At 41.7% G+C, this 26,710-nt stretch overlaps 1 protein-coding gene across 1 annotated transcript in view; it reads left to right on the forward strand.

The window, feature by feature from the left end:
* Positions 1-21,582, forward strand: part of LOC137914818 (neuropilin-2-like) — a gene marked incomplete at its 5' end in the record, with an annotated part of 60,282 nt that extends 38,700 nt beyond the window's left edge. Inside the window, 8 exons of the mRNA XM_068758312.1 lie at positions 2,691-2,765; positions 3,739-3,903; positions 7,758-8,026; positions 8,144-8,240; positions 10,545-10,577; positions 14,347-14,646; positions 19,993-20,055; positions 21,254-21,582. Of these exons, the coding sequence (XP_068614413.1) occupies positions 2,691-2,765; positions 3,739-3,903; positions 7,758-8,026; positions 8,144-8,240; positions 10,545-10,577; positions 14,347-14,646; positions 19,993-20,055; positions 21,254-21,582 (1,331 nt within the window). The remainder of the gene's footprint in view (positions 1-2,690; positions 2,766-3,738; positions 3,904-7,757; positions 8,027-8,143; positions 8,241-10,544; positions 10,578-14,346; positions 14,647-19,992; positions 20,056-21,253) is intronic.
* Between the last annotated feature and the right edge of the window lie 5,128 nt (positions 21,583-26,710).

Raw genomic sequence — 26,710 nt, forward strand, 5'->3', positions numbered from 1 at the left:
TAACACATAAAAATGTCAGCCCAGTTTTAATGTATGCAGTGCTGTACTGCCCAGAGCTGCTAGGTGGGTATTTACTCGTATAGTATATATATATACCTAGAGCATAAAGGTTAGACCGTTATGTCATAGTTAATAGTTGATAATTGTGAGTGGAGTTTCCTGTTATAAAGAAGATATTTGTTCAGAAACAGTCTGCAAGTCATCACACACACACACACACACACACACACACGCACACACACACATACTACTGTGTCTACTGATTATTTAGGCTGACAGAGGTAGATTTATACCCATAGCTCTTTCCATAATTGAACAGTTTTCGTCTTTCTGTTTCCGCCTCACCCTGCTCAGTCAGCAGCTTTACGATGAGCCCTCGAGCTTGTGTGACAGTGTGTGTGTGTGTGTGTGTGTGTTTGGCAAATCGAACCAAACACCCTGCAGTTTCTCCGTCTGAGGTGTGTGTGTGTGAGAAAGAGACAGAGAAAAAGAAAGTCATGGCAGGAAGCTGTAACTCAGTTGTATTCAGGATGACCCATCTGCAGGATGAAGATGTGAAGGATTGTGTTTCTCACATCCCTGTTTGAATTCTTATGTTTAAAACATCCATCTCAAGCAAGCGACTAAACACGCTGCACCTGTGCGTCGGTCAAATTCAGTTCAACAGGTAAAAGGAAAAGCTCCTGCAAAAGTTTTCAAATGCAACTCTGAGGGCATTTGGTTTTAAAGACGTTGATTAGAAGAAGCTACAGAGCGGGTCGGGAAGGATGGAATTCAAATTGGGCTTGGTGGATGAGGAAGAGGAGGAAAAGAGCAAGAATTAGCAGGAGAGGTTACAGCAGACGGCGCAAAATTGGATTGGACAAGTGGAGTGGAGATGGAGGCTGTGTGTGGTCACTAATTAAGAAAGTGGTGATGAGAAGTGGAAAGGGTCAAGCTCCCATTGCTATTTCTCTTCTCTCATCTCTCTTCATCTATATCTGTGCTCCTCTGTCCTTCTCTCATCTCAGTTTCTCCCTCTCTCCGTTGCCATACGGGGGGCTAATTACAGTGGTAAAGGGCACCAAATTAAAACAGCTTAATGTCAGCAGCTGGGAGCTACTTATCTAATGCTAATATCTAATTCTGTGCCTCTGTGTGTGTGTGTGTGTGTGAGGACACTCTGCTAAAGCTTACATAATAATGCTGCATATCTTCCCTGTGAGTAGACTGCTTTAACTCAATAAACTTAAATTATGCACACACAATGCATAATAGAGATGCAGGGAAAACAACATTATTAGCAAAGTCTGGAAAAGGGTTAAGAGTTCACAGTAAACAAGTCAGATGCTTATAGATCACCGGAGTCATGGAAACATCCAGGACAACCAAACGAGTGGTAAATCAACAGTGGTCTCACATTTACCCTGCTGGTTAGAAGTGACATGGAAAAACGGCGGACAGAGTTACAAGCACAGAGGGAAGTGTTGAAATGTTGAGCGGATGACTGGCGGCTCACTGAAGAGGAGGAGAGGAAAGTCGGCACAGTCCTAACCGGAGAGGGAGAAAGAAGATCTGTACCAGCCGAACTGAAAACACCAGTGGATTTCAGAATGCACCTCACGGAGAGACGACCGGAACAGCATGAGAAAGAGTTATGGAATAAAAAAACTGCGGTTGCGGTAAAACAGAAACAACATAAGATATGGTCTCACTTCTATAACGGAGCGAAAATGAGAGATGGGGCTGTGTGTGTCTGGGGAGAGAGAGAGAGAGAGAGAGATTCTCTGGTTTTGCAAAGTGGGACTGCAACTGGTCAGATTTATTGTGTCAAATGAAGAAGAGATGATGGAAACATGACGTCGCACTGCTGAGCCAAACGATAGATGACTAGCGAAGTGAAAAATGAAAACCAGACCGTATAACGAATGTCGGAGAAGACGAGAGAGAGAAAAGTTTCCAGGAATAATTTGGCAAGAGGCTTGCGGCGTTCGCCTTATTCCCCACGAGCCAGACAATCTCCCATTCCCTTACGTCAACACGCCGACTCGCTAACGCCAGCGTGTCAGAGGGAGCTGATGGAAGAATTCAGGGCCCTTTCAAGGAATCCCAACCAGCAGTAGAGGACTGCTTATTAGGACCAGAAGGTCTTGGAGTTCCACTGACATACCACACCGCTGACATTTGCGTGTGCCGCTGTTTGATCTGTCATGTGCTCGTCACATGCTGCTGTTTACCAAGGTCAGCTCCGGTGTAGCATCTATCAACATATCCTTATAGGTGTGTGTGTGTGTGTGTGTGTGCCAACCTGCAGTGGGTGAACCAGTGTGGTGTTCTTCCTAGTGCCAGCTCACTCTCTGACTGCCTGGATCACGACAAAGTCCTGGAGTATCATATCTGAATGCTGCTCAGATTGCGCTGAGGGTTGTTAGACATTAACCGTTTCCCAGGGAGGCAGCTGCAGAACAAATTGTGAATATTTCATATATGTTTTTTTTGTCTTTATTTTCTCCTCCCATCAGCCAAAGTTCATCACACTTAAAGCGGATCCACTCGCTACAATATGTGCATTAGATATAAAGTGTGATTGTTCACGTTTTGCCATTCTGTATGACATTAATACAGAATGCTAAGCTAATTTATGGTTTATGACACTCAGCTCATTCTGTTATCTCATGCTGTGACCTTCATGTTTCTGTTCCTGTTAGCAGAGTCCACCACCGTACCTGACACCGCCACCCCGACCCTGCCCCGAGAGGAACAGACGACTGCTGCAATGAGACCCGGTAAACACACAGACGCACAAACAGTTCAAGTGGTCTCCCACTCAGCATTCATTTTGTCTCTGTCTCTCATCCATGCACACACACACACACACACACACACGGCACTGTTAAGGTCAAACGCATGATGTCATTGTGCACCACCGAGCCTCTGGGCTTTAAAGTCTGTTTGATTCAGTAGTCCCACAGGAAGGTCTGTTTGAGTGAAAATAGGCTCTCACACCCAGAGAGCTTACACACACACACACACACTTACTGGGAATATGATTTCACAGCAGCTTTACTGGGGTTAGAAACTTCATTTGGTTTCTATAACCAAAGACAATGACTGAACCATTTGAAGCCAAACGTATCATATTTGATACACTTGGCCTTTCAGGATTTTGAGACTTCTACTTCAGAAGTTTGATTTTTTTTTTTCTGAAAAAGCTGATGGATACAAGCCAACACATGCATCTGCAAGTTATATAAATTAGAGCACTTGTATAAAAATGTATGTGCATTTTCTTTTTGGACAAATTTGTCAGAAGGTTCCACGAAGACCTTATTTTCCAACGATTACTTCATGGTTCAGGCTTTAAAGGCTTAAACTGAATCCGTCATCAGAACAACTAAATGTGTGCTATAATGTTCATGTTACCCGTCTTAAATTTTATGCACTTATTACGTCTTCTCTTTCGATTTATAGCTACACTGCTTTCTTTGTCAGTTTTCATTTTATCCTCTCCACTAATTATCTGCATGAGTTGCTGTGATGTGATATTTCACAAGCTCTACTGCCAAAACATCTAAACACAATGCGGAAGAGCCAGTAGCCATTCCGACATTAAGCCTCATAAAAGGATGCTAAGCAGCTGACGAGATTTGTCAATTTGATACGGTGCTCAAAAGACAACTTGTTGCTCTGTTTGTTTTAAAGCGGACGAACTTTCAGATGATCTCTTCATCGGTTGTATGTTTCTTTCATGACCCGCAGCCACCACGCCGTCCCTGTCGGCTGTATGCGACTTTGAACAGAGCTTGTGTGGCTGGTCGGCTGATCCCCAGTCAGGTGTGAGCTGGTCTCTGCACACAGCCAGCAGCAGCTCAACGGCCCACGGCTCGCACGGCACAAGGCAGGATCTGGCACTGGGATCAGACAGTGAGTGCTGACAGATGCTGATATGTGTCTTGTATTTTACATCAAACCTCTGCATCTAATCTCCCAAGAGTACTTTAAATCTTGAACAAAAAGTAAGAATCCAGAAAAGCATTTCAGGGCAGGTCTTATCCTCTGTTCGTTTAAACTCATTGCCCTCCATTCTCATCTTTCTGGTTGTTCCCCATTTCAAAAGAAAAACCCTGATCCCACCCATCCAACGGTACACAGAATACACACACACACACACACACACACACACACACACACACACACACACACATATGAAGTCAAATAAAGAGGAAACCCAAAAAAAAGAAGTCTTCCACATTTCAGGCAAAATTTAACATTCACATTGAGATGTTTGACTTTCCTCAGCACTGAGATTTCTGTGGCTAATTAAGAGCGAAATGTTTGTCGTATAGAGGAACATCACAGATCCCAGTGCTCGGAGGAACTGCTGACAGCAATCATGATGCAAGTATTTCATTCTGATTTGCTAAAACTGTAAGACATCTTAATGGGAGGTCTAACAGTTTCCCTTGCACTAACCTAGTTTGTTACTTTATTATGTCTTTTCCTTTCAAGTTTCTTCTTTCATTTCCTATTATTTCTCTTATTTTTCCCATTATTTCAGTGTTTCATTCTCTCCACTAGCAGCATTAGCTTGAACCTTTCATGTGTTATAATTAGTGTACTTGTTTGCTCTTTATTTTCTTCCTCTGTCTTAGTCAAAATGTATCTTTCACCAACAGGGCCTTTCTGCTCAACCCTCACAGTTCACCATTGCAGTCCTCCTTACAGCATATCATTTCCACCTCCTTTAACTCCATCACCTCCTCCTCTCCTCCCTGACCTCTCTCCCATTTCCCTCAGTGATGCTTCTTCTGCATCTTTCCATCTTCAATAAGACAGCAGGAGGATAACCATGTCTGCTTTATCCATGTCACACACACCTACACACACACACACACACACGCACGCTACTTCATCCAAACAACTCATACATATCACCCAGAGGAGTCAGATAAGTCAAATGATGGCTTTGACAGAAGTGCTGCCTTAGCTCTTTAGCTCCCCTGAGTCTACACACACACACACACACACACACACACAGTATATACATAAGGTGGGACTGGGCCAAGGCCAGAACACCCAAGAAGTGTGGGTTGGTTTGCACACACACACACACACTTGACCTTGCCATTCACCAAGGTTTCCTCCGTATCTGTTGGAGCCATCCAGTTTCTGGCTGACTGAGCAGCTCCCGCGTGAACAGACAGGGCTGTGGCATAAGACAAAGCTCTTCATCGCACTAGGCTGCTGTGTGTGTGTGTGTGTGTGCGTGTGTTACGTGTGCTCTTGTCAGAGAGTGTGCAATAGGCAGCGGGGTCCCTGTCTACGCGCGAGACGTGAACATGACATTAAGTCTTGTTCTACACCAACATTAGCGTTGCACCCTGTCTGGAAGCTGTCTCCATATGCAAATCAGATTCCCAGTTCTTGTCGTTGAAAGCTCTTTTAGGGTTTTGGAAGAGAAAATCCAAGCTCATAAGTTATTCTTTTGATCTTAGATGGGGCAAGACAGAGATTCTATGCCCCGTGGAGGTTTTCATTGAAATACACTCTTCACACTGCTTGTTGTAGGAAGTGCTTTAGCTATTGATAAGGAGAAGAATGGAGGAGGAACGTTAAAAAGAGACCAAAAAAATTTAAGAAAAAAACATCTGGCGGATAATGTTATCCAACAGGCGATAATTCAAACTATAAATTATTAAATAACTATGTCCTCATGACCTGTTAACAATGTTAAATTGCTCCCAGGTGAAAGTGAGCATGAATTGTTGTTTGTCCAGATGTCAGCCAGGTGGATAAAAGGTTATGGATGATGGATGGGAGGACAATATCTTTAACACAATTTAGGCATGGCTTCATAACTGACTGGTCGAACAATCTGTTTGAACAATGGCTCTGTGAAATCGACCGCACTACATTTCAAGTGAATGTAAAAATCAGAGCCGAGTTATGGTAAATGTGTGGTTTTAGGGAGAGCAGCAGGGCTTATAAGAACCGCTAATGAGGAAATATTCTGAGCAATCTGTATAGTTGACCATTAACATTTGGAAACCATGGAAACATGTATTTGCATGTCATGAGTGCCAGCAGACTTATTACTTTAACAAACGGTAAACTAGTCCAGATGTGTATTGTTAAGATAAGATACAACACAACTAGAAGTATTCCTTAATGATAATTAGCCAATTCTTGAATTTATTGTTTTCAAGAAAAGTTTGTTTGTTGTTGCGAGCATACAATCAAGCTGAAGAATATTGTGAATTTGCTCATATCATTGGCTAAATATGATAAATAAATGTGCAGATGTTTTTCTGTATGCTATACTTTTGTTAAATATTGCAATTTCCTAACTCACTTTTTATTGTTTTATCTACTTTTGAAATGTGGACCTATATATACAGGTTTCTTATATTTATCAAAAATAACAATCTTTGTTCTGGTTCACAAAGTTGAGAAGCCAAAACGAGCCCTGAAAGTGAACAAAAATCAGAGGCAAAGTTAATTCCAATGAGGCGCGGTGCCTTTTCAAATTGTCATTGAAAAGAATGCATGACCATGAAGGCTGGAAAAGCCATTTCCTAGAATTATAATGCTTTTAGAAGAAACGTCCAGTCATACTCAAGTGTGGCTGTAAACAGGCGTGGACATTGTGATGTCACTAACAGTGCACTCCTTCTTGGCTCTGTTCACCGTTGCAGACCTGCAGTCTGTCTCCATTTAAACTTGTATTCAGCAAACATACAGTAAATGCAAATGAGAAGTGATGCAGTCAGACGCAAGGCACTCGCAGTTACACACACACACACACAATGACTGACAGATGAACTCACACACACACATTTTAACATAAATGAACACACATACACACACACACACTCCTCTCCCTCCATCGGCGCCAGTCCTACATCCCTGCTTGTTCCTCCCGTAGAGGGTTGTTAATTAATTCCCTCCGTTTGTAAGCCTCGCCAAGATCAAACACAGAGAGACAGAAAAACAAGGCAACTTTCTCTAACTGTACTTAATGAGCAACGGTAATTTGGATCCTCTTTATTGCCTTCAAGTGAAAAAAAGAGTTACCTCAACCCAAATCCATAATTCATTAAGTCTAATGTGCTGCAGGCTAGACGATAGATAGATAGATAGATAGATAGATAGATAGATAGATCTGACACTCACTCCCTCACTCCGCTTTCTGTCCATCAGCACGGAGAGCAGCGAAAACAAGTGAATTAGATTACACACACACACACACACACTACTGCAGGCAGACATGTGCAGAGGCATTGTGAGTGTATTGATGGCTGTGCTGACTAAGTAGCAGAAGCAGGGAGAGCAACAGAACGAGGTGTCAGCATTCAGAGTGATTAGGGCTGTTTAGCTGAGTTGTGTGTGTATGTGGTATCCATAACCATTAGCAGCCATGATGAAATGCCAGCCTCATTTGCGGTGAGGCCTCATACCACAGAATGATGGCGGTGGTAGCTGAAACTCCAGCCGAGTCCCTCCGCATTGTTACACAAGCGAGGAGAGAGACTCTGATGTCTTCTCAAATTATAAACTCCACTAAAGTGGAATGCATTATGGACGAATGGAATTCAAATAGAAGAGAAAAATCCATTTCTGTGAACTTTAAAATTGCAGGCATTCATTCAAAGAGTGGCGATGAATCAGTTTAATGGCTAATAATGTTGCTTTTATTACAAGTCGTTCATATTAAATTCATCACCGACCTTTTAATAATGCATCATCTGCCATCCTTCTTTCGCTCCCCTTCCTCCCAGACTTCTCAGGGAACTACCTCCACCTGGATGCGGGCGCCCACACCCAGAGGAAGCGAGCCCGGCTGCTGAGCCCCGAGGTGGGCCCCGAGGAAGGCCCGCTCTGCCTCCTCTTCTACTACCAGCTCCAGGGAGAGGCTCAGGGGAGCCTGAGGGTCCTGCTGAGGGAAAGTGACCAAGAGGAGACGCTGCTTTGGGCTCTTAAAGGAGACCAGGGGTCTCACTGGAGGGAAGGGCGCACCATCCTGCCCCAAAGCCCTAAGGAGTACCAGGTATGTTTTCCAGTTGACTGTAGTACTGGTGGTCTGTGACAAGTCTATGACTGATTCTAAGACTTATATCTGTATTTCTGTGACGGCTCATCTTTCGTTCTCTTCTTTTATCTCAAGGTGGTGTTTGAAGGTTTTTTCGATCACCCAACCAGAGGCCACATCAGAATAGATAACATCCACATGAGCAGCAGCGTCGAGCTGGAGCAGTGTGCTCGTAAGTCCCGCAACCAGTCTGTCCATTCATGTATGTCTCTCTCTCTTTCGTTCTCTCTCTCTCCATATCCCATCTTGTCTTCCATTCGGTCAGAGCTGTGACCAGGTTGTAGAGCGCCAAATTAAATCTCGCTTCAGATATAGTCGTGATATAGATATGGAAATGAAAAGAAATATCTATCCAAAAAGCCATGAGGAATAATCTCACCAGGTCTGAGGTTAACATCATATAGTTATAACATTATATATTTAAACTTAAACACCTAAATTATTTTCAACCACAATAAAATAATTGCAATGTCTCCAATTGGTCTTTTTGGTTTCGCAGAGCAGATGCTATGTTTTCATAGGTAAATCGGTTGTAGATGTAGATCGGTTTATTCCACACATATCAGTTAACGTATCATGAGGAATAAATCATTTAAAAATAAAACACGGATTATTCCATCAAGGTTCTGCGATCAAGGTACAAAAAGGGAAATGAAGAATTAAACTTTGTTTAAATTTCTCTCTCACACTTCTACTAAATTTCATGGAAGTCCAGCATTACGTTTCTACAGTATCCTCAGAAAGGAAGCCCAATACTGTAAAGGACTTCACATCAATGGTATCAGCTTATTGCTGCTGTGTAGAACGTTGTCATGACTAATTTTGAGTTTTTCTGGTATTTGGGATGCTGCACTCTTTCCTCTGGATCAGGCTTGTTGTCTCAGATGCCGATTTTTCTTCACTAAATCTAAAAAAAATAAACGGATTCATGGGTTTGCATGCATGGTTGTCAGATGGTACAATGAGATTCCAATAGAAAAGACATCATCATAGGTCACAGACTTATTTACTGACTGGCAGAGAGGCTTTCATCCATGTTTCATGTTTTTATTGCTTATTTCTCCGTTTCTTCCATCGTCTCTCTGCCTTTTCCTGCAGGTTTCTTATTGTGCTGCCATTCTGACTTGTTTTTCTTCCTAACCCCCCCCCATCATCTCCCCCCTCTCAGTTTCATAAGTGCTGTTATATCCTCTGGCAAATAATAAACAGCAGTACATTTCAGTCTTTGTTCCCATAACCCTTAACTTTTTTTTAACCGCTCCTCAATTTCCCTCCTATCCACCCTTTCCTCACTCCTTTCACCCTCATCGTCCACCCGGTCTCTTCTTTCTTCTTTTCCACTGTACCGGCTCCCATGAAGAGTTTGCGTCTTATCATGGGAATAGAGAGGGAACCAGCAGTTACAGGAAAGAAAGCCAGAATGCCAAAAGAAAAAGGAAAGAGAGAAGAATTCAGAAATGACAAACACAAAAGGAAGGGGAGACGTTTGACACTTCTTCCCTTCAAACCCCGTCAGCCTACTCTTTTGTCTTCTTCCCCCTCTCTATTTTATCTGCATTTTGTAAAGAAATAAATAAAAGACATGTCACCCGGTAAGAGTTATTAGCCGTTAGACTCGACAAATCTCTATTGATTTCCTCATAAAGTGCATTTAGCAAAAATTGTGGCGCCCTAAAACTTTGAGAATCAGCAGTATTAAAATGTATTTCTGTTCAGCCTACAGTTGTACCATGGCAATTTTAATCATGAAAGTGTGCCACAGCACCCAGAGGCTGAGACTGGCTGTGGATGCTTGCCATCTCCTTATATACTTAGTAATGAAAAACTGACGATGAAAGTTATTGACTAAGCACAACATGGAGTATAAAAACTCTCCTTAAAGCTGAAAGTATTAAACCTATGCAGCTGTGGATGAAGTTTTCAGAACAAAATATTTGATTTGATAAACTCGTGCCAAATAGGAATGCCTGACCTTAAGTCACCATCTATCGTGGTTCTGGAACAGTGCTCAGCCTGTGCTCAGCTATTTTGGGGATAATTAACCACCTCCAGAGCAAAGTATTTGTTTCTAGACTATCCAAACCCCCTTTATCCACCCCCATCCTGACTGCTCATAAGTGTGCTGTGAGTCGTTAGTCATCTTGACATTAGCACACGTTTAGCAGGCATTTCTCACTGCTCACATAGTGGCAGCGTCATCGTGGCTAAACCGCCTTGACTGTCAGCCTGAGGAAGAATCACCATGACAACGACTCACGGCGCGGACAAAACGATTTAAAACTACACAACCAAAGATGTCATTCTTAACACTTTTGTTTTATGCATGATTTGTAACTGAATGAATCGTCATATCACATCATCATCATCATCATCATCATCAGTGTACAAATTACTTTCTCTCAGTTACTCTAGTTAACCGAAGTAAATGTGTCCAATGGGGTATCATCTCTAACATCACTGTCTCTCTCATTCACAGAACCTTTCCCCGCCTTAACTCCTGGCATAACGAGTAAGTTCTACTTCCTCTTTCGTAGGTACTTCCTGTGTTAAATGTATTTGTGTGTTTTTGGCTCGTTGCTGACCTTAGCTTGCAGCGCTGCACTGGCCCGGGGTAGTAAATAATATGGCCCGAACAAATATAATCCTGTCTTATATAAATAAATATATCCAAATATACACTTTGTATATACTAGTATATGCTAGTGAAAAGAAAGTCAGCTTATGCATTGATTGGGGATATTGACGGTGTTGCAGCCTGATGGAATGGACCCACTGCATCGTTCCAGCATGACACCCTGCATGCTGGGCTGACACTCCTGGTTATGCAGTTTGGTATGTTCCTTGATGAGAAAATTACATTTTCCACCACATATGCTATTTATCACCCTGGCAGACTGCAATACCAAACATGTGCAATTGCAACAGAGAGCGGTCAGGGTGCATTTTCACATTCCGCATCCTGAGTAATGGTGTGCACCATGCTGAGTCGGATAAGTCACAGGTATTCATGATTGCAACAAATCTGGGCACATGATTGGTGCGCTGACCGCAGGGAATTAGTGAAAGCGTTCATAACATAAAACCAGTGATGTCAACGGATTGAAAGAACTAAGCAAAACATGTGTTGCTTTATTAGTCTTATTGTCACTACTTTTTTTACTCCTCCCTCCTGTCTGTCTCTCATCATTTATTTTTCATTTCCTCCCTTGCTTTTATTTTATCTTTCCCTTTTCCCTTTCCTTGCCTCCTTTGACTCGATTACTCCATCCAACAAACTGTTGATAACCATCCAAGTCCCCCCCCCCCCCCCCCATTTTCTTTCTTCCTTTTTCTCTTTTGCTCATTCCTCTCCAAACAGGCCTTTTTTTTTAAAGGGCTTAGACCGATTACACTCCTCAATCTTTTGCTGTCAGAGTCGGGGTCATTGCCTAAAGCACGTCTGCTTTTGTTTAGAGGCTTGCAAAATATGAGCAATGGCATTTTTATGGAGCCTGGGCCTCTGTGACAGCAAATTTCTTCACAATTGTATTTAAAAAAATATTGTGTTTGGCCATTCTGAATAGTAATCAAGACTCTTATGATTTGTGGTTCATTGATCACAAAGTTAGGACAGAACAATGCATCTTTTTATTAAATTACCGTCCATTACTGCATGACAAATAATGTTTTTGAAGCTGTGTGCGAAAACAAAGTCATTTGAATCCGTTCTGTTGGTTTAGAGCTATATTACTGATGACCCGTGATCAAGCTATTCATTGTGTGTGTGTGTGTTGGGTAAAGAGACTAAACTTATTCTCAACATTTTCCACTTGGACTTTTTCCACTACAGTTACATTTCATAAAAGGCAAACATTCCTACAAACAGTCAGATCCAAGAGTCAACCGTCCCCTGACTCGTACACAGATAGCAGAGCCGATCACACGACTCCCAGCATGACGATAGTGTCAGATCTACTATATGTGTGTGTTCACTCACGACACCCCTGGTTTTGAGGCACCTCTTTAAAAGTGAGCACATGCATCTGAATCTGAACCCCATAGTACTGCTATTTATTTGCGTATCTTGGTGTGGATAATTGAAAGGTTAGCCTGTGGGTTGTGGTCACGGATGACAGAGTTGTTTTCTTTGTTTTTTGTTGTAGTTTTTTTTTTTTTTTTACTTTTGATACCCTTTATGATTTAAAAATACAGAATTTGTGGAGAATTTCTGAGAACAAGCTGATTTAAATGAAACTAAATGCTTATTTGGAAGATAACTTAAATTGAATTTGTAAACCAAAAGTCCACCAGTAATAAGGACTGTAGTCCATATGAGAGTGAAGATAATAGACTTGCACTATAGACGTGTCCAGTGAGTTAAAATTACAAAGAATATAACAGTGAATATATTAATGAAACACATGTATTGACCCGAAACCGACCCAAACTCTCATATAATGGGAAAACTTCTGGAGAACTAGTTCAGAGTTAGAATTGAATATGATCCATTTTAATTACTGCAGCCCCAACCTAACAGTAGACGTGTGGTGTGATATGACCCAGTATGTAACACTGGTGGGTTTTTGTCTCCATGGCAACCTAGAAGGCATTTGGCCTCTGATAAGAAAAGGGCTGCCTGCGCCCCCCACCAATCATGCCACACACAGACAAAAAAGTCAAAAATAAAATAGCACTAATGGTCAGTTTTGACACTTCATCTGGGTAAGACTTCATCTTTACAAGTAAAGCCAAATTAGAGCCTTAAATAGAACGTCTGACTAATTCAAGATCAGTCACTCCCTTGGATTTCTCCGGCTTTGCATGCACCTCTTTCTTTCTTTCTTTCCTTTCTTCCTCTCTTCCCCATCTTGCCTGCTCTAGCTGTTTCTCCTCTTTATCGCTCCCTGTCTTTTTCACTCACATTCTTTCACAGAGACTTGACAGAGTATTGAATTTTCAGACAAACCCTCTAATGCAGGATTAAAGATATTATGGCAGGATTAGCTCTCTCCTTTCACTTACCTTCCACCCTCACCCTCGTTCCTCACATGTCGCCACCCTTCTCCCTTTCAATACTTCCAATAATGCCTTCCCTCTCATCCCCTCTCTCCACCCTTGTTAATTTCACTCTGATTTATCTCCATCTCTCTCTTGCCACTCAACTCCCTTCATTGTGAGCTTGCCCTGATTAAAGCGGCTGAATACTACCAAATACAACCATGTAACTCTCGCTGCACAATCCAGGCGTTGCGTTCTCTGACTGATTCCGAACGCATGGCATGTGCCTCTGCGTGTCAATGGGCGGCTGATGCTTGTGACATTTGCTGGGTGAACCCAGCTCAATCAAAGCACACATGCATCAGCGTCTGCTTAAATATTGAGAACGTGCAATAGAGCTCCACAAGCTGACATTTGTTGATACCAGCAGAGCACAATCCCTCCATTGCTCTGCTGCAGTAATGGACCATTCACAGTCTAATTTGTTACTCTCATTAAGTCTGCCATGATTTCCTTTCTCACATGGCATCCATGCGCATTGATGTCAGATTGAACACAATGTGAGCTTTGTTCGTGGAAGCGGCCAATTTTATCGGTAACTTGCGACATTTGCTTGATTAATCGACTGAAAAATTCTCTCCTGGTTGATTTTTTGATGTTTTCCTTCTCGTTACTCATTTCAAAATCGGACTTACACTTGAATTTGAACGCCATATAGGTCTACCTGATGCTTAGACACTAAAAACAGCTCAGACTGCTTGTCTCAAATTTTTTTTGTTGTTGTTGTTGTTTCCATCATGTAAAGTTCTTTGTTGTTTACATTGTAAAAAACAAAGAACATGATAAGGAAGCATTCAAGGTCAGAGTTTATTCAAACAAAACCATTGCTGAAATCCAAACTAAGCTAATAGTTTACTTTTAATTAGACCTCTCTTTGAAGAAGTGTCTTTAGAAAGCTAGTTAAAGCTAGAGAGGCTAAATATTGCAGGTTACGACACAAAAAGCCAACACAATCCTTAAACTCTACATTTGTTTTTGCATTTATTTAGCTTGGACATGGCTGAAAGTACTCGGTATCACTCGTGCTGCACCCCCGACACGAGTCAGCATGTGGAGAAATCCAAAGCTTGACAGACCTGCTATGCCTGGTTAAAGGTGTTATGCTATGATTTGACAATAACTTTCAAACGGAGGGGATTGGCGAATGCTTAATTTGACGATCAACAGCTGCCCAATGCGATCTGCATGCTTGCCTCCCTTGTCCGTACTGCCAACCAGTAATGTGTCCTCCTGCCCTCCAGGGGGTGCCATGTCTGGGATGGAGCCCACAGTAGACACAGTGGCGGTGCAGCCTATCCCGACCTACTGGTACTTTGTGGGAGGTGGTGCCCTCTTGCTGTTGGTCACTGTAACGGTGGTGGTGATAATATGCTGCCGTCGGTACCACTGGGCAACCAAGAAGACCAGCGGCAGTCATCATCATTCAGTGATGTACCACAGCAGCCAGCAGCCAAATCAGCAAGCTCTCCAAAACTGCTACCAGAACCAAAACCTCAGCTATAATCTGATCCACAGCCCTAACCAAAACCACCTGTACACAGGTGCTGGGCAGAACCTCGATCCCATGCTTACCATCAGAATGGATAAAGACGACAGCTACGATAACCAATGGTGAAAAAGATGGGAGTGTAATTGATAGCCTCGGTCCATTAAAGTGATCAACAAGGGGTCAAAGCTCCCTGAAATAAATGATAAATAGCCATTTTCACATCAACACGCTTGACGGGTCAACGTGGAAGACTGTTTGTGTCCTGATGGCTGATCCGATCAACCAATCAGGATGTGCCTTTTCTTGGTTGGAATTGAACCTCTGACATTCACTTTTACATCTCTGTATGCAGATGAGAGAACTAAAATGCCGGCGAAGGCCTTATGGCATCATTAAAGTAAAACTTTCAGAATCCTGGTCTCTACAGCTGCAACTTGAACATGAACTGTGATCAGACCGATGCTCGTCGGGAGCCGAACAGACTGTGGACACAACACATGTGATGTCGGTGTTGTAAGGACACGTTTTCCCCACATCTATAAGTCGGCCTCGCTCTGATTTGCAGCTTGGACACTGCCTGCCTCTGAATACCCAGTCTGACAGAAAGGGGATTTACACCTAGGTAGAGGCAGATGGAAGTCGCAGTGTGTGTGCTGCATAAAGATAGGCGGCTTTTTCTTTGGGTCTGAAACAAGCTGCTGTTTTCTTGTCCACTTTGAAAGGCTGAGAGTGACAGAGGAAGATAAAGAACAAAAAAAAAAAGGAAGAGTTGCAGAAAGAATTAGCGCCGCCCGATCAGCCGTGACATGTCTTGCTCTGCGAACTGGCGACGGATCAGCGTCATTTTGTTTGTGTTCTGTCGGGTTTACACGACGGGATGAGACGGCTTACACCGGATGCTGCAAAACTAGGAATAAACACGTATGCACGGACATTTCGAAATGTTTTACTGCATTGTTTTTTCTTACATCCTGATATGCCTTTTTTCTTTTCTTTTTTTTAAAGTGTGCTTTAAATCTGTTACCTCTTCACCTCCTGAATGAGGTAGTGCCTCAGTGTCAAATTATAGTATGAATGGACGCAATGCATTGCCTGTTTCTAATGTCCAAAATAAACATCTTTGTATGACTTGCACACTTTAGATTGGATTGACAGGAACACATCCAGATATATTACGTATCCTGACGCTGCAGTTTTACTTTATTTGGAGCTTGTGCAACATTTTACAGCAGTTGAATCTTTTCTTGCATTGTCATGAATGACAGAACGTTTTGCGTACGAGCTCGGGAAACTGAAGATTAATTTTGCTTTTCAACAGGTGAGACCAAATATGCTGTGAGAAAGTGTCTTACTTATGAAGCGTTTCAGAAAACCACTGATCCAGGATCACTGGTCGGCTTATTTAAGCGTTTCATTCACCGTGAAGTTTAAAAAAAGAAAAGAAAAGCAAAACTGATTCCAGTGCAGCACTACTGTCACACAGCCTTGTGGTGTTTTCTTAATCATCTGTTTATGTGTTTATTTGCATTAAATTCAGGTGGGTTTGCAGACATTTTTACCTGATGACATGATGCACTTTTGAAATCAGGTTACATTTTATTTTGAAATGCTGATTAGCACTTTTCTGCTGCTTAACAATCATTTATTAAAGGCTCTGGCAAATTGATGACAATTTACTGTGAATCTTAATATAGAGAATAAATTCATTGATGTTTTGCTTGTCAACCAAATAACATTGTTTTCACATTGCAGTAGGAGGCTTGTGCTTCTGATGTATAGTTACATGTCTGTTTCTTGTACTCAAAAACTGTTTTGAGCAACCGTCATCATGTCGTTTGTATTCACTGAGATGATCTTAACTTTTCTTGACTTTCATCTGATGGCAAATTCTCAAGTTAAAACCATTCAGTGAAAGTGAATGTTTAAATTGAAGTTAATGTGGCTTTAATTATTATTATTATTATTATTATAATTATACAAAAAAAAGCATGAAAAAAAATGTGTTTGGTTTTACTTTAAATAGTCCAGATTTAAATTTGACACAGTTCACCATCTTTTGTTGTGTACCACCCTCTACATTATTGTGTTAAAATCCCCCAAACGTTTTTTTTTTATTCATCAAAAGCTGCTTGTTCCTATTCTGTTGCGCCCCCTTCATCAAGAATCCTCCCAGTATAAAAAAACATAGGAGGGACCTTGAGAGGCAAAAAAGACGAGAGAGCAAAATATATCTGAGGAGAGGGGCCCATTAAACCAGGGACCCTTTCCCTCCAGCAACGCTCGCAGAGACGGATGAAGATGAAAGAAGTTTTTAAAAAAAGCCCTGTTCTCCAGCCTTTCTAAAGACGAGACTTTTGTCTTCCTGGAGATAGAGGACTAACAGGGGAGGCAGGTTAGGGTTTTGATTGAAGGAAGGAGAGAACTGAGGGAGGAGGGCAGGTTGTTTAAAACACAAAAGGCACATGAAAAGAAGTGTTTGGGCCCAATCGGCTGTGTGGCTATATAGACACGTTTTAAAAGCAGCACGTACACAATCACACACACAATCGAACAAAACAAATCTGAGTTAGAGATTCCTTATAATTCAGCTATTTATATCAGCATTTATTGCATATTTAACATGTTGATATTGACTTATTTAATGAAATTTGTCTTGAAAAATGTGCTGCCGTCAACATGCCGTTTCTTTCTGAGCTTGCTTATCCGTCCCCGCTCCCTTCCACTCCAATCGACTTGTGCATGATTTACACTTTATGTGAATGAGGCTCGCGCAGTAAACGATCAATGCGAGTCTGAAAATCCAAAAGAGAAATGATATACGGTTGTATTGATGTTGTGCTGCCAGCGCACTTTTGTCTTTCACTCTCGCTCTATCAAACCTTTTGCAAGATTTGGAAAATGCACTTGTCACGCAGCGCTTTCAAATCAACCTCCCCTCACTTCTCCCTTTTCCATCACAGGCAACTTTGAAGCGCTTTAATATTTCTAATTAGTTAATGGAGCTGATTGCATTCATAAAAACCCTGCAGTAAGCACTTCCAGGCTTCAAGCCATCTCTAGTTCTTTTTTTTTTTTTTACTTTCTGCCTCCTCCTCCTTCTCCTGCAGAAATATTACAAGTGAAACCACTCTAACAGGTCCTCCAGCCCCCAGTGGAACAGCATATGGTGCCAAAGAGGCATCCATGCTTTTGCCTGTATAAAAGCCCCTTTTTATTCCTCTCTTTTACTAATTGGACAGTGGAGATAAAATGGGGCTAATGGGGAGTTTTAATCTCCTTTCAGATACACATGATTCTTTTTAGGAATCTAGCCTCGGGGCTTGAAACTAAGATCATTAGAAAGTGTTCAACCACCATCCGAAGAGTATCTTCATATTATTTCCTTTCAGCCGTCTTACTTTTCAGTCAGTCTGTCAGCGATTTAATGTTCTGTCTGTGGCCTGTGGTGATTTCAGTCTACCGTGAGAAAGGTTTTAAATGCTGGAACTTCTGTTGCGAGATCGTACATTTACACAATCAGGACAAAAAAAAGAGAAAATATAGTTTTACATTTCACTCAGACCTCCAGAAAATATTTAAAATTGTGGCGTGACCACAGGGATAAGTCATATTTGGCTTTTATTGTTTTTGTTTTTTAACCGGATGCTTTTGACATTATCGCAAGTCATGTTTATATCAAAAGGAGGACTCCAAGCTTGAGAGGGACAGATCTTGATTGTATTTTATTTATTTTTTGCATTGCACTCCAATAATATGCGGTTGTAAAGTACAACCACATGTCGAGTTTATGGAAATTCAATCTTGATGGTGTTATTTTTTATCAAATGAAGGAATCATGTTGAAGTTTGATTTCTCATTGTAATAAAGCAAAAATATTTTGTTCTTCTATTTCGGTGCCACAGTGAGGGATGAAACCGAACCGCTTCAGACTGGGACTGGTTTCGATCCTGTTAGACTGGATAAAACTGGCCTTGAAGTGATAAACTCTTAAACATCCGTCCCTGGCTTCAGCCCCTCTGCTCTTATATTTACTGTGTACTTTGTCTGCCTCTGTGAAGAAAAAGACATTGACTTTATTCAACATTTGAGAATGAATGCATCCAGTTTAGGATCGGATTTGTTTGTTGCCGTGACATTAGAATTAAAATGAATTTTGTTTATTCCAAAAAGGGGTTCTGGAAGTCAGTTTTGGGTAAATTCTCAATTTTGCAAACGTGATGGAGCCACGGCAAAGAAATGATCTCGTATTTAATCCATGTGGAAATGACTTCCTCAACAGAAGGTCTCATCTAAATGCATTAATCGCTTACCTGCTATTACTTAAAAACTGAGTATTCTAAGTTGTAATGATTATTTTTAGAAGGTAGAATCTGGATGTTAAAATTGTTTCATTGAAAAATGACCTTATCTAACTGAGGAAATGAGGTTCTATATCTTTTTCATATCTAATAAATTAGTTTTTCTCCTCTTGTCTTTTGAATATCTATTACGGTTTTACTTCATACTGTGTTTTGGGTTCCTTTGCCAGAGCAATACAGGATTATCAGCTGGCCAGATATTGCTCTATTTATTTTTCCTTTATTTAAACTGAATTGAAGCAGAATTGAGCTCCCATACCCTCCAAAGCCTTGTACTTCAGCCTGCCTCAGAAATATGTGATATTTTAGCTTGTTGAATTTCGTGGTCTTGGAATAAAAAGCAAATATATTGCGCGGAATGTGAAGGTAATAAAAGCGTTATTTTTCTAGTAAAGTCCTACGTATCTTTTTATTTCTACTCTTACTCTGTCTTTCTACCGTTCCCTTCATCCATACATCCATTTTCATCCGTCTTGTGGGTCACGGGTCTACGGGCAAGAGGCAGGGTACACCCCAGATGAGACGCCAGTTCATTGTGGTGCCACATGAAAAATAAATAAATACAGATACAAATGGACCTTTCACTGAAGTTGGGGGGGGAGCTGGAGAACCTGGAGAGAGCCCATGCAGACATAGGGAGGACATAAAAACTGCACCGTGTCACCCCCTACCATTCCATCCTAATCTGAAATCTCTGTTTTCTTTTCAAGGCAAATAAAAAAAAGCAAAGACACACATGACACAATGAAACGTGCATGCTGGCTGTTTGCAGGTAGTCTCTGCAGAATGTTGAGCAGCAGCAGTCATTGTCCCTCGATGGTCTGAGCACAGCTCAACGAGGTTTATGGGAGATGTCTTTCCTGATCTCTTGGGAAAGTTTCAACAAGATCACTAACTCTATTGAGCTGTTTGTGTGCTTTGATAGCTACAGCTACAAATGTAGCTTGTGAACTGACAACAGAAGAGATGGAGCGATCTTATCGCAACTTGTTGTAGACCGGAAGGAAGGGATTAATGCTTTTGCTCTGTCTTTTCAACAGATCCCAGGCCTATGGATTTTGGGAAAGACCCTGTTTTCAACCACAAACCATCCATCGATGGCGGTGAGGCTCCTCTCCTCTCCTCTCCTCTCCTCTCCTCTCCTCTCCTCTCCTCTCATCTCCTCTCCTCTCCTCTCAGCCCGAGGCTATACCAGCTGTTTTACCCTAAGAATAGTGAAATAGCTCTTTAAGCAGAGGCATGCTTGTGGGTCTTCGTTTTATTTTGCGGTTCCACAGAGAAAGCCTATGGCTGTGTGTGTGCGTGTGTGTGTGTGTGTGTGTGTGTGTGTGTGTGTGTGATGCATGTGACTGTGAGTTTCCTCTCTTCCTCTTTCATATTTGTGGCAGACAAAGTGAGCCAGACAGCTTCCTCCTGGGCACCTAGAAAACATCTGCCTGCTACAATCATGGATTACACCCTGTATGTGTGTGCGTGCGTGCGTGTGCACATGCATCCTTGTTTCCCCTCAGCACATGTACAAGAAGAGTGATCAGCGTCTGTTTACTACTTGCCTCTGTGGGCATTTATTTATAAAACCATCATTTGCTCCGTTCACGTGTATAACTTCCTCATGTAGATTTGCATGGTTGCTTGTGTCTGTTAGATTCCCACACTTCCCCACTCCCACAACACACACACACAACAAACCAGAGACCCCCCGTACAGTAATTCCATGTCATTATGTCAATAATAGCTGAGGCTGCTGTAAACAGAATGAGCTCTTCCCGGATGTATCAGCCACACACATAAACGTTTGAATCTATGTGTAACCAATTACGCTCACCTTTGCTTTCATTCGCTGCACTCAAGGGTTTTCCTGCATACCTGAAATAGTTGCTCTTAGCTCAGATAGTTCTCGTCTCCAAGAAGCACCAGTGGAATTTATCCAGTGTCTCCGTTCCACTGGGCCTTATGCTTCTTTTTTACGTTTAGAGGTGGCTAATGCAATAACACATACTCAATTAAACCGTGACAGTCTCCTATTAAAGGAACATATGATGGCTTTTGCAAGGTTGTTCCATCTCATCTCAAATCGGCCACTCGTTGGTCATGCATCAAGGTAAACATCAAGGTTGTGTTCATGTGTGTCTGTATGTCTGCAGGCCTACACAAAACTGTCTATATCTAACAAGATAAATACTTTTTTTTTTTTCAAACGCCTCCTGACTGCTTCTTATAATATAGAGAACTTAGTGGACACCAGTTGCTGTTCTTTGGCTTTCAGCATTTTTATTCCATACTTACCTGTTTTATCTGCAGATTACATCTTCCCTGGATGGCCGTCCTCCTTCTCCACCCCCTCCTCCTCCGATGTGAACCCCCCCTCCGTCACCCTGTTGTCGGAGCGAGATAAGGACAACGCCTGGTTGTACACGCTGGACCCCATCCTCCTCACCATCATCGTGATGAGCTCCCTGGGCGTCCTGCTGGGCGCTGTTTGCGCAGGACTGCTCCTCTACTGCACATGCTCCTACAGCGGGCTTTCATCGCGCTCCTCCACAACGCTGGAGAACTACAACTTTGAGCTCTACGATGGAATTAAGCACAAAGTGAAGATAAACCAGCAGAGGTGCTGCTCAGAGGCATGAAGGAGAGAGGAGGACATGCCCTGTGGTCCTCTCCAAAAGTTATTTTATTCTTGGTGTTGGACAAAACGAAGCACTATCTGTTATTTAAATCCCGAGTGTGCCCTATGCGGCTCCTGCTCTGATGTCTGATGGGGTGAAATTCAACCCAATTATCTGCGTGCCAGTGGGGGAATTTTAGAACTCGATCTATACATGCTACAAGGCCTGAACTGGGTGAACCCCTCACCCCAGTCTCCTTTACCTATGATACTGAATCTCCTCTGCCTGCAGGAGACATCCTGCTCGATGCTAAAAGCCTGTGAATGAATGAAGGAATGAGTATGAATAACAGTTTTACCATAGAATATAGCCCACCGGCCACTGGGATGAAGTTAGAGGATCAGATGGACTACAGCACCGATGAAAATATGGACATTTGGACCACAAATGACAGCAAAGTCCTGGATTGTTCTTTTTTTTGGGGGGGGGGGGCGTTGGCAATGGCATTTTTAATGAAGAGAAATTCATGAGCATGTGCCCATGGCTGGTACTTTACAAGGCATTTGTCCTCATTATCTTGAATATGAATGTGGCCAATAGAGAACGCATGCAGAAATCAAAACGCTGGAGCTTCTGACTGTCCGATTCAGCACCGGCGGACCATTGAGCGTGGGCACTCTGACTGAAATCAACACATATCAAGCAAATGCCGACCCCCCCCCCAACCACATAGAATTAGCCAGTCAAAAGAAAGGAAGAAAATGGACCTTTTCTTTGTTTCGTTTCTGAATTTCTTTTAGAATTCTGTGAATTTCAAACATTGTCATGACGGAGCTCGCTCGCTCCTCTGGCTGCCTTTGGTCCGCCCTTCGTGAAACCAGTGGCATAGAAGAGTAATAGTGAATATTCCTGTTTCGTTTTAGATTTTTGTCAGTTTTTTTTAAAACAAGGTCAAGAAAAGACAACTTCAGTTCATCGATATACCCCCATAGAGCTCCTACGCGATTTTAGACTTTCTTTAGCATTGTGATGGACTCGGATGTCTTAAATGTTACTTCAGTCCTTTTCTATTTTGAAATATTTTACATTACAGATTATCAGAGTAGACAAAGGATAAAAGAAGATGGAGGACAGAAAAGGAGAGGTTTATCTAAATCTAAGATACTGTTATGGAGTCGTGCTTTAGATTTAATATTTTAGGGTTCGTCTTTGTTATATATATCTATTTTGTTTTTACTTTTCAGACTGTATGACGCCCAAATGATGGACAGACACTGTGTGAACAGAATGTCAGTGATTGTTATAATGCAACCTATGGATTGCCAAAGAGCTGTGTATGTGTTCAGAAGTCTGGACAAGGTGACGAGACTGAGAGGGAAAAATCAGCCTGCCTTTTATTCACGGCTCTTTGCATCACCCCACCCCCCGAATGAAGGATGCTCCAAAGCGGATGGAGGCAGAATGACTAAAGATGAAGGACGGAAACCCTTCATCAACTTTCTTGGTCACACAATTCAGCCTTAAGCTAACTACAGTATACGCTGTATCGGAGGACAGCCATCAAGATGGGCCAGTGCTGCTGGAGAGACTGACGAGCAGGACACACACACACACACACACACACGTACATACAAAGAAGGATGAAGAGAGAGGAAGACAAAGAGAGAAGGAGGATGGGAAAATATGGTGGTTATGTTTACATGCAGAGAGGTTAACATATCGGCCCGTAACCCTTAAATGTGTATTTCTGTTAGCGCTGCGCAGCTCTTTCACCCAGGAAGTACATTCATGTGACATCATCTAATACTAAAGACACGCTGTGTATTTCTGTACCGCCATGGAATGATGATTTAACAAGATGGTTTCCCTTCGTTTTGATCTCACATAAAAAAGAAAACGTAAGGCAGCGAATAACACAAGATATAAACGTATTAAGAAGGGTTGGCTTCTTTTATACTGGTGAAGGACACAGGTTGAATGTTACATTTAATTTATAAGAGAAGATGACAAAGGAAATCTTAAAATCGTGCAAGTCAGACAAGAAAAACAATCAATTAGATGGCTTGTCAATGAGCTGCTGAACTCCTCGGCGACTGAGGCATTATAGATGTAAAACATAGCAGCAAACAGTCATTACCTTATTTGGGTGGCGCTGTTTCCGGCGACATTTGACTAACTTCTTATCATCAGCAATCAAACAAACGTGGCAAAAATACTCATGTGCATGCCTGAGAGGACCGATGGTTAATAAGAGGAACAATCTGAACACAAAATGAGAAGATGAAATTAAAATTTAAAAAAATAAAATAGAAGACGCATTCGGAAAGGAGGTCAGTGACTCTTGCAGAAAATAGACTCAAAACTCGCTGCCTGCTTCTTTTTCTTTTGCCCTCTGCTCGGCTGCAGTGGCTAAAGGTCAATCACAGAATATTTTTTTTAATCTGTCAAATATCCAGGTCAAGTGGTGATCTTCTGGTGGGGGGGGGGATAAAAGACTGAAATGGAAAGAAAGGGAGGAAGGAAAAGGGGAGTCAAAAATACCCATGTACTGTATTGTATTTATTTTGGAGTCACCGTTCTCTATTTAGTCTTTCTCACTCATCTGTCCCTGAAATGAAGAAAAGAAGGGAATCGTAAAAGGGTGTTGAAGAGATGAGCAAGGAGGGAGCGATGGAGGGATGAAACCATGGTGAGAAAGAGAGACAGATGGAGGGGTTTCTGTCCATCGAACTGCATTCTCATTGGACTGTTTTCCAAGTGCCTTGGAGCTCTCTTGTTATGTCTCTCTATCGCTGTCTCTCTCTCCTTTTCCCTCCAACTCATACAGTGATGATCATTGAGAAAAGAGTAACATGCACAGTTAACAAACAAACACACACACACACCTATTATCTAGCTCTTTGATTGAATCCAGATAGTATTACCTCTTATGTCTTGATGAACACACACACACACACATGCAGCCCCCCCGACACACGCACACACACACACACAAACACATTAAGACATGTACTGGCCAGGTAACTCAAACTGTCGTTTGTAGACTTTGTACAGAAACAAATCTTTTTTTAATGTTATTATTATTTAATAAAGGCTAAATAACAAATGATTGATTCTTGTTTCTTCTTGTGTGTTTTTGTTTCTTTTAGTTGTAAATAGTGGTACTACTTCAGTGACACACACACACACACACACACACACATATATATACTCAGGCCATAATTTAAATCTCATATGTCCTTGTCAGTTTAACCTCTCACGCATGCTTAGTCTTAATTTTCTGCTGTCATCTTTTAGATGTCAGTGGTTTGCCTCAGTTTATCTCATCTATCCCGCAGATACACACCAGACTGATCATTGCATCAGTCTCAGCAGAGTCATCAGCCACCACCACCCATGTCTGGACTCCATATGGGGGTTTATCTAGCTTCTGCTCAGGATTGCTGCCCTTGATGATGATGATGAATATATTTATTAGATAGAATGTTAGAGTACAAGTACAGTCACACAGTAGCATGTATTACAGTACAAATACAGTCAAACATCCTGTCTAAGAGGAGCATTTCGAAAAAGCCCTTGCGGTCTTGTTTCCGTTGAAAGTCCTTCGTACATAAATCATCGACATTTAAAAATACCAATAAAAATAAATTACTCCATTGATGCAAAATAACATTAAATTAAAATGACACAATATGTACAACGTAGGTTCAGTCTCAAACTCCCCGAGGAGTCAAATTACAAAATACTTTCTGACCAATTATCACATATCACCTGCTGCCACAAACAATTATAACAAGAATGCCCAGAGCACAGTGTGGTTTTGATTAGCTCAGGGCAGGTGAGGGGAGAGTTGGGGATGTTCACAGACTGGGGCTGGGTAGAGAGAGAGCTCCTTCCTAGTGTTTTTTTTTTCTCTCTCTCTCCCTCATAATACAGTATGATGGACCTGGAGTGGATTCTGCCTGTCAGACTGTGTGTTACTGTCACCTGGAGACATGCCTGAGCTGTCTCCAGGTGACAGAGAGGTTTCATGAGATTATGGTGAAATAAAGTGCCAGTATTATCAGCTGAACTGGCAATTAGAAAAACCCACACTCAAATATTGTGGCGTGTGATAAAATAATAACAAAATAATCCTGAATTCATTTCACATAATTACAACGCGGCTAAACTCCCAGAAACTCCTGACTTTACTTTGTCTGCCAGCTTGCATGACTTTAGCATTTCTGTTTTCAGTAAAACAACGAGTTGACAAATCTATTTAGATTTTCAGGATGAACTTGAATGACTGTTTATATTTGACCATCATCTTCGTTTATGGCCAAATATCTGTAGACATAATGTCATTCATATCAGCCTCAGCTGTATATAATGCTAACAATCCAACATTAGTACAACTCAAGCAGACCCTCGTTTCAAATAAAACCTCAAATAATAAAGGTAAACCATATTTGTTTTGGGCTTCTCCTCCACCGATCCATCTTTTTTTTCCACCCTTCCTTTATTTTCACTCTTGAACTTTTGCATTTGCACGCTCAATAGGCCAAAGCATGGAGGATTAGAGATTCTCTTCATTTAAACAAGCCGCGAAAGCTCGTTGCTAACGAACACTTACCCACAAACACACACAAAGCAGATGCCCATCCTGCTGCAGATTAGCTGGAAGACGGTGAAGAGGTATTGAGAGTGATGAACATGAAGTCAGATCTGGGAAAACAGTCACTTAAACGAGAGACCAAACTAAATATTAAACTTTAACATTTGAAAAGCCATAAGATGGAATGATTGGATGAAAGTCAACAGGAGTAAACTATAGTTGGGTCCATACCAGATAAACCAGTGAGAAGATATGTTTTTAAATGCACTTTGAACACTGGTGCTGATGCTGATGACCAGATCTGTATCACTTAACGCTGCTGATAAACTATCAAGTTCATCCTTTTCTGAATAGCAAGCCGATGCAAGGACATCAGAATCCAAAAGTAAGGTTTCATTTTGGGAGAAATGCTTGTTTTAATTTCTAATAAGTTCACTACACTCGGTGCCCCTCCCTGACCATCTGCCCCACTTTACAATGCTTCGTAATTGGCTGCAACTGCATACAGCAATGCTAATTTGATTTTAGCCCTCTAATTAGCTCATAGAGACA

Source organism: Brachionichthys hirsutus, unplaced genomic scaffold (assembly GCF_040956055.1).
Source record: "Brachionichthys hirsutus isolate HB-005 unplaced genomic scaffold, CSIRO-AGI_Bhir_v1 contig_748, whole genome shotgun sequence".
Classification (NCBI taxonomy): Eukaryota; Metazoa; Chordata; class Actinopteri; order Lophiiformes; family Brachionichthyidae; genus Brachionichthys; species Brachionichthys hirsutus.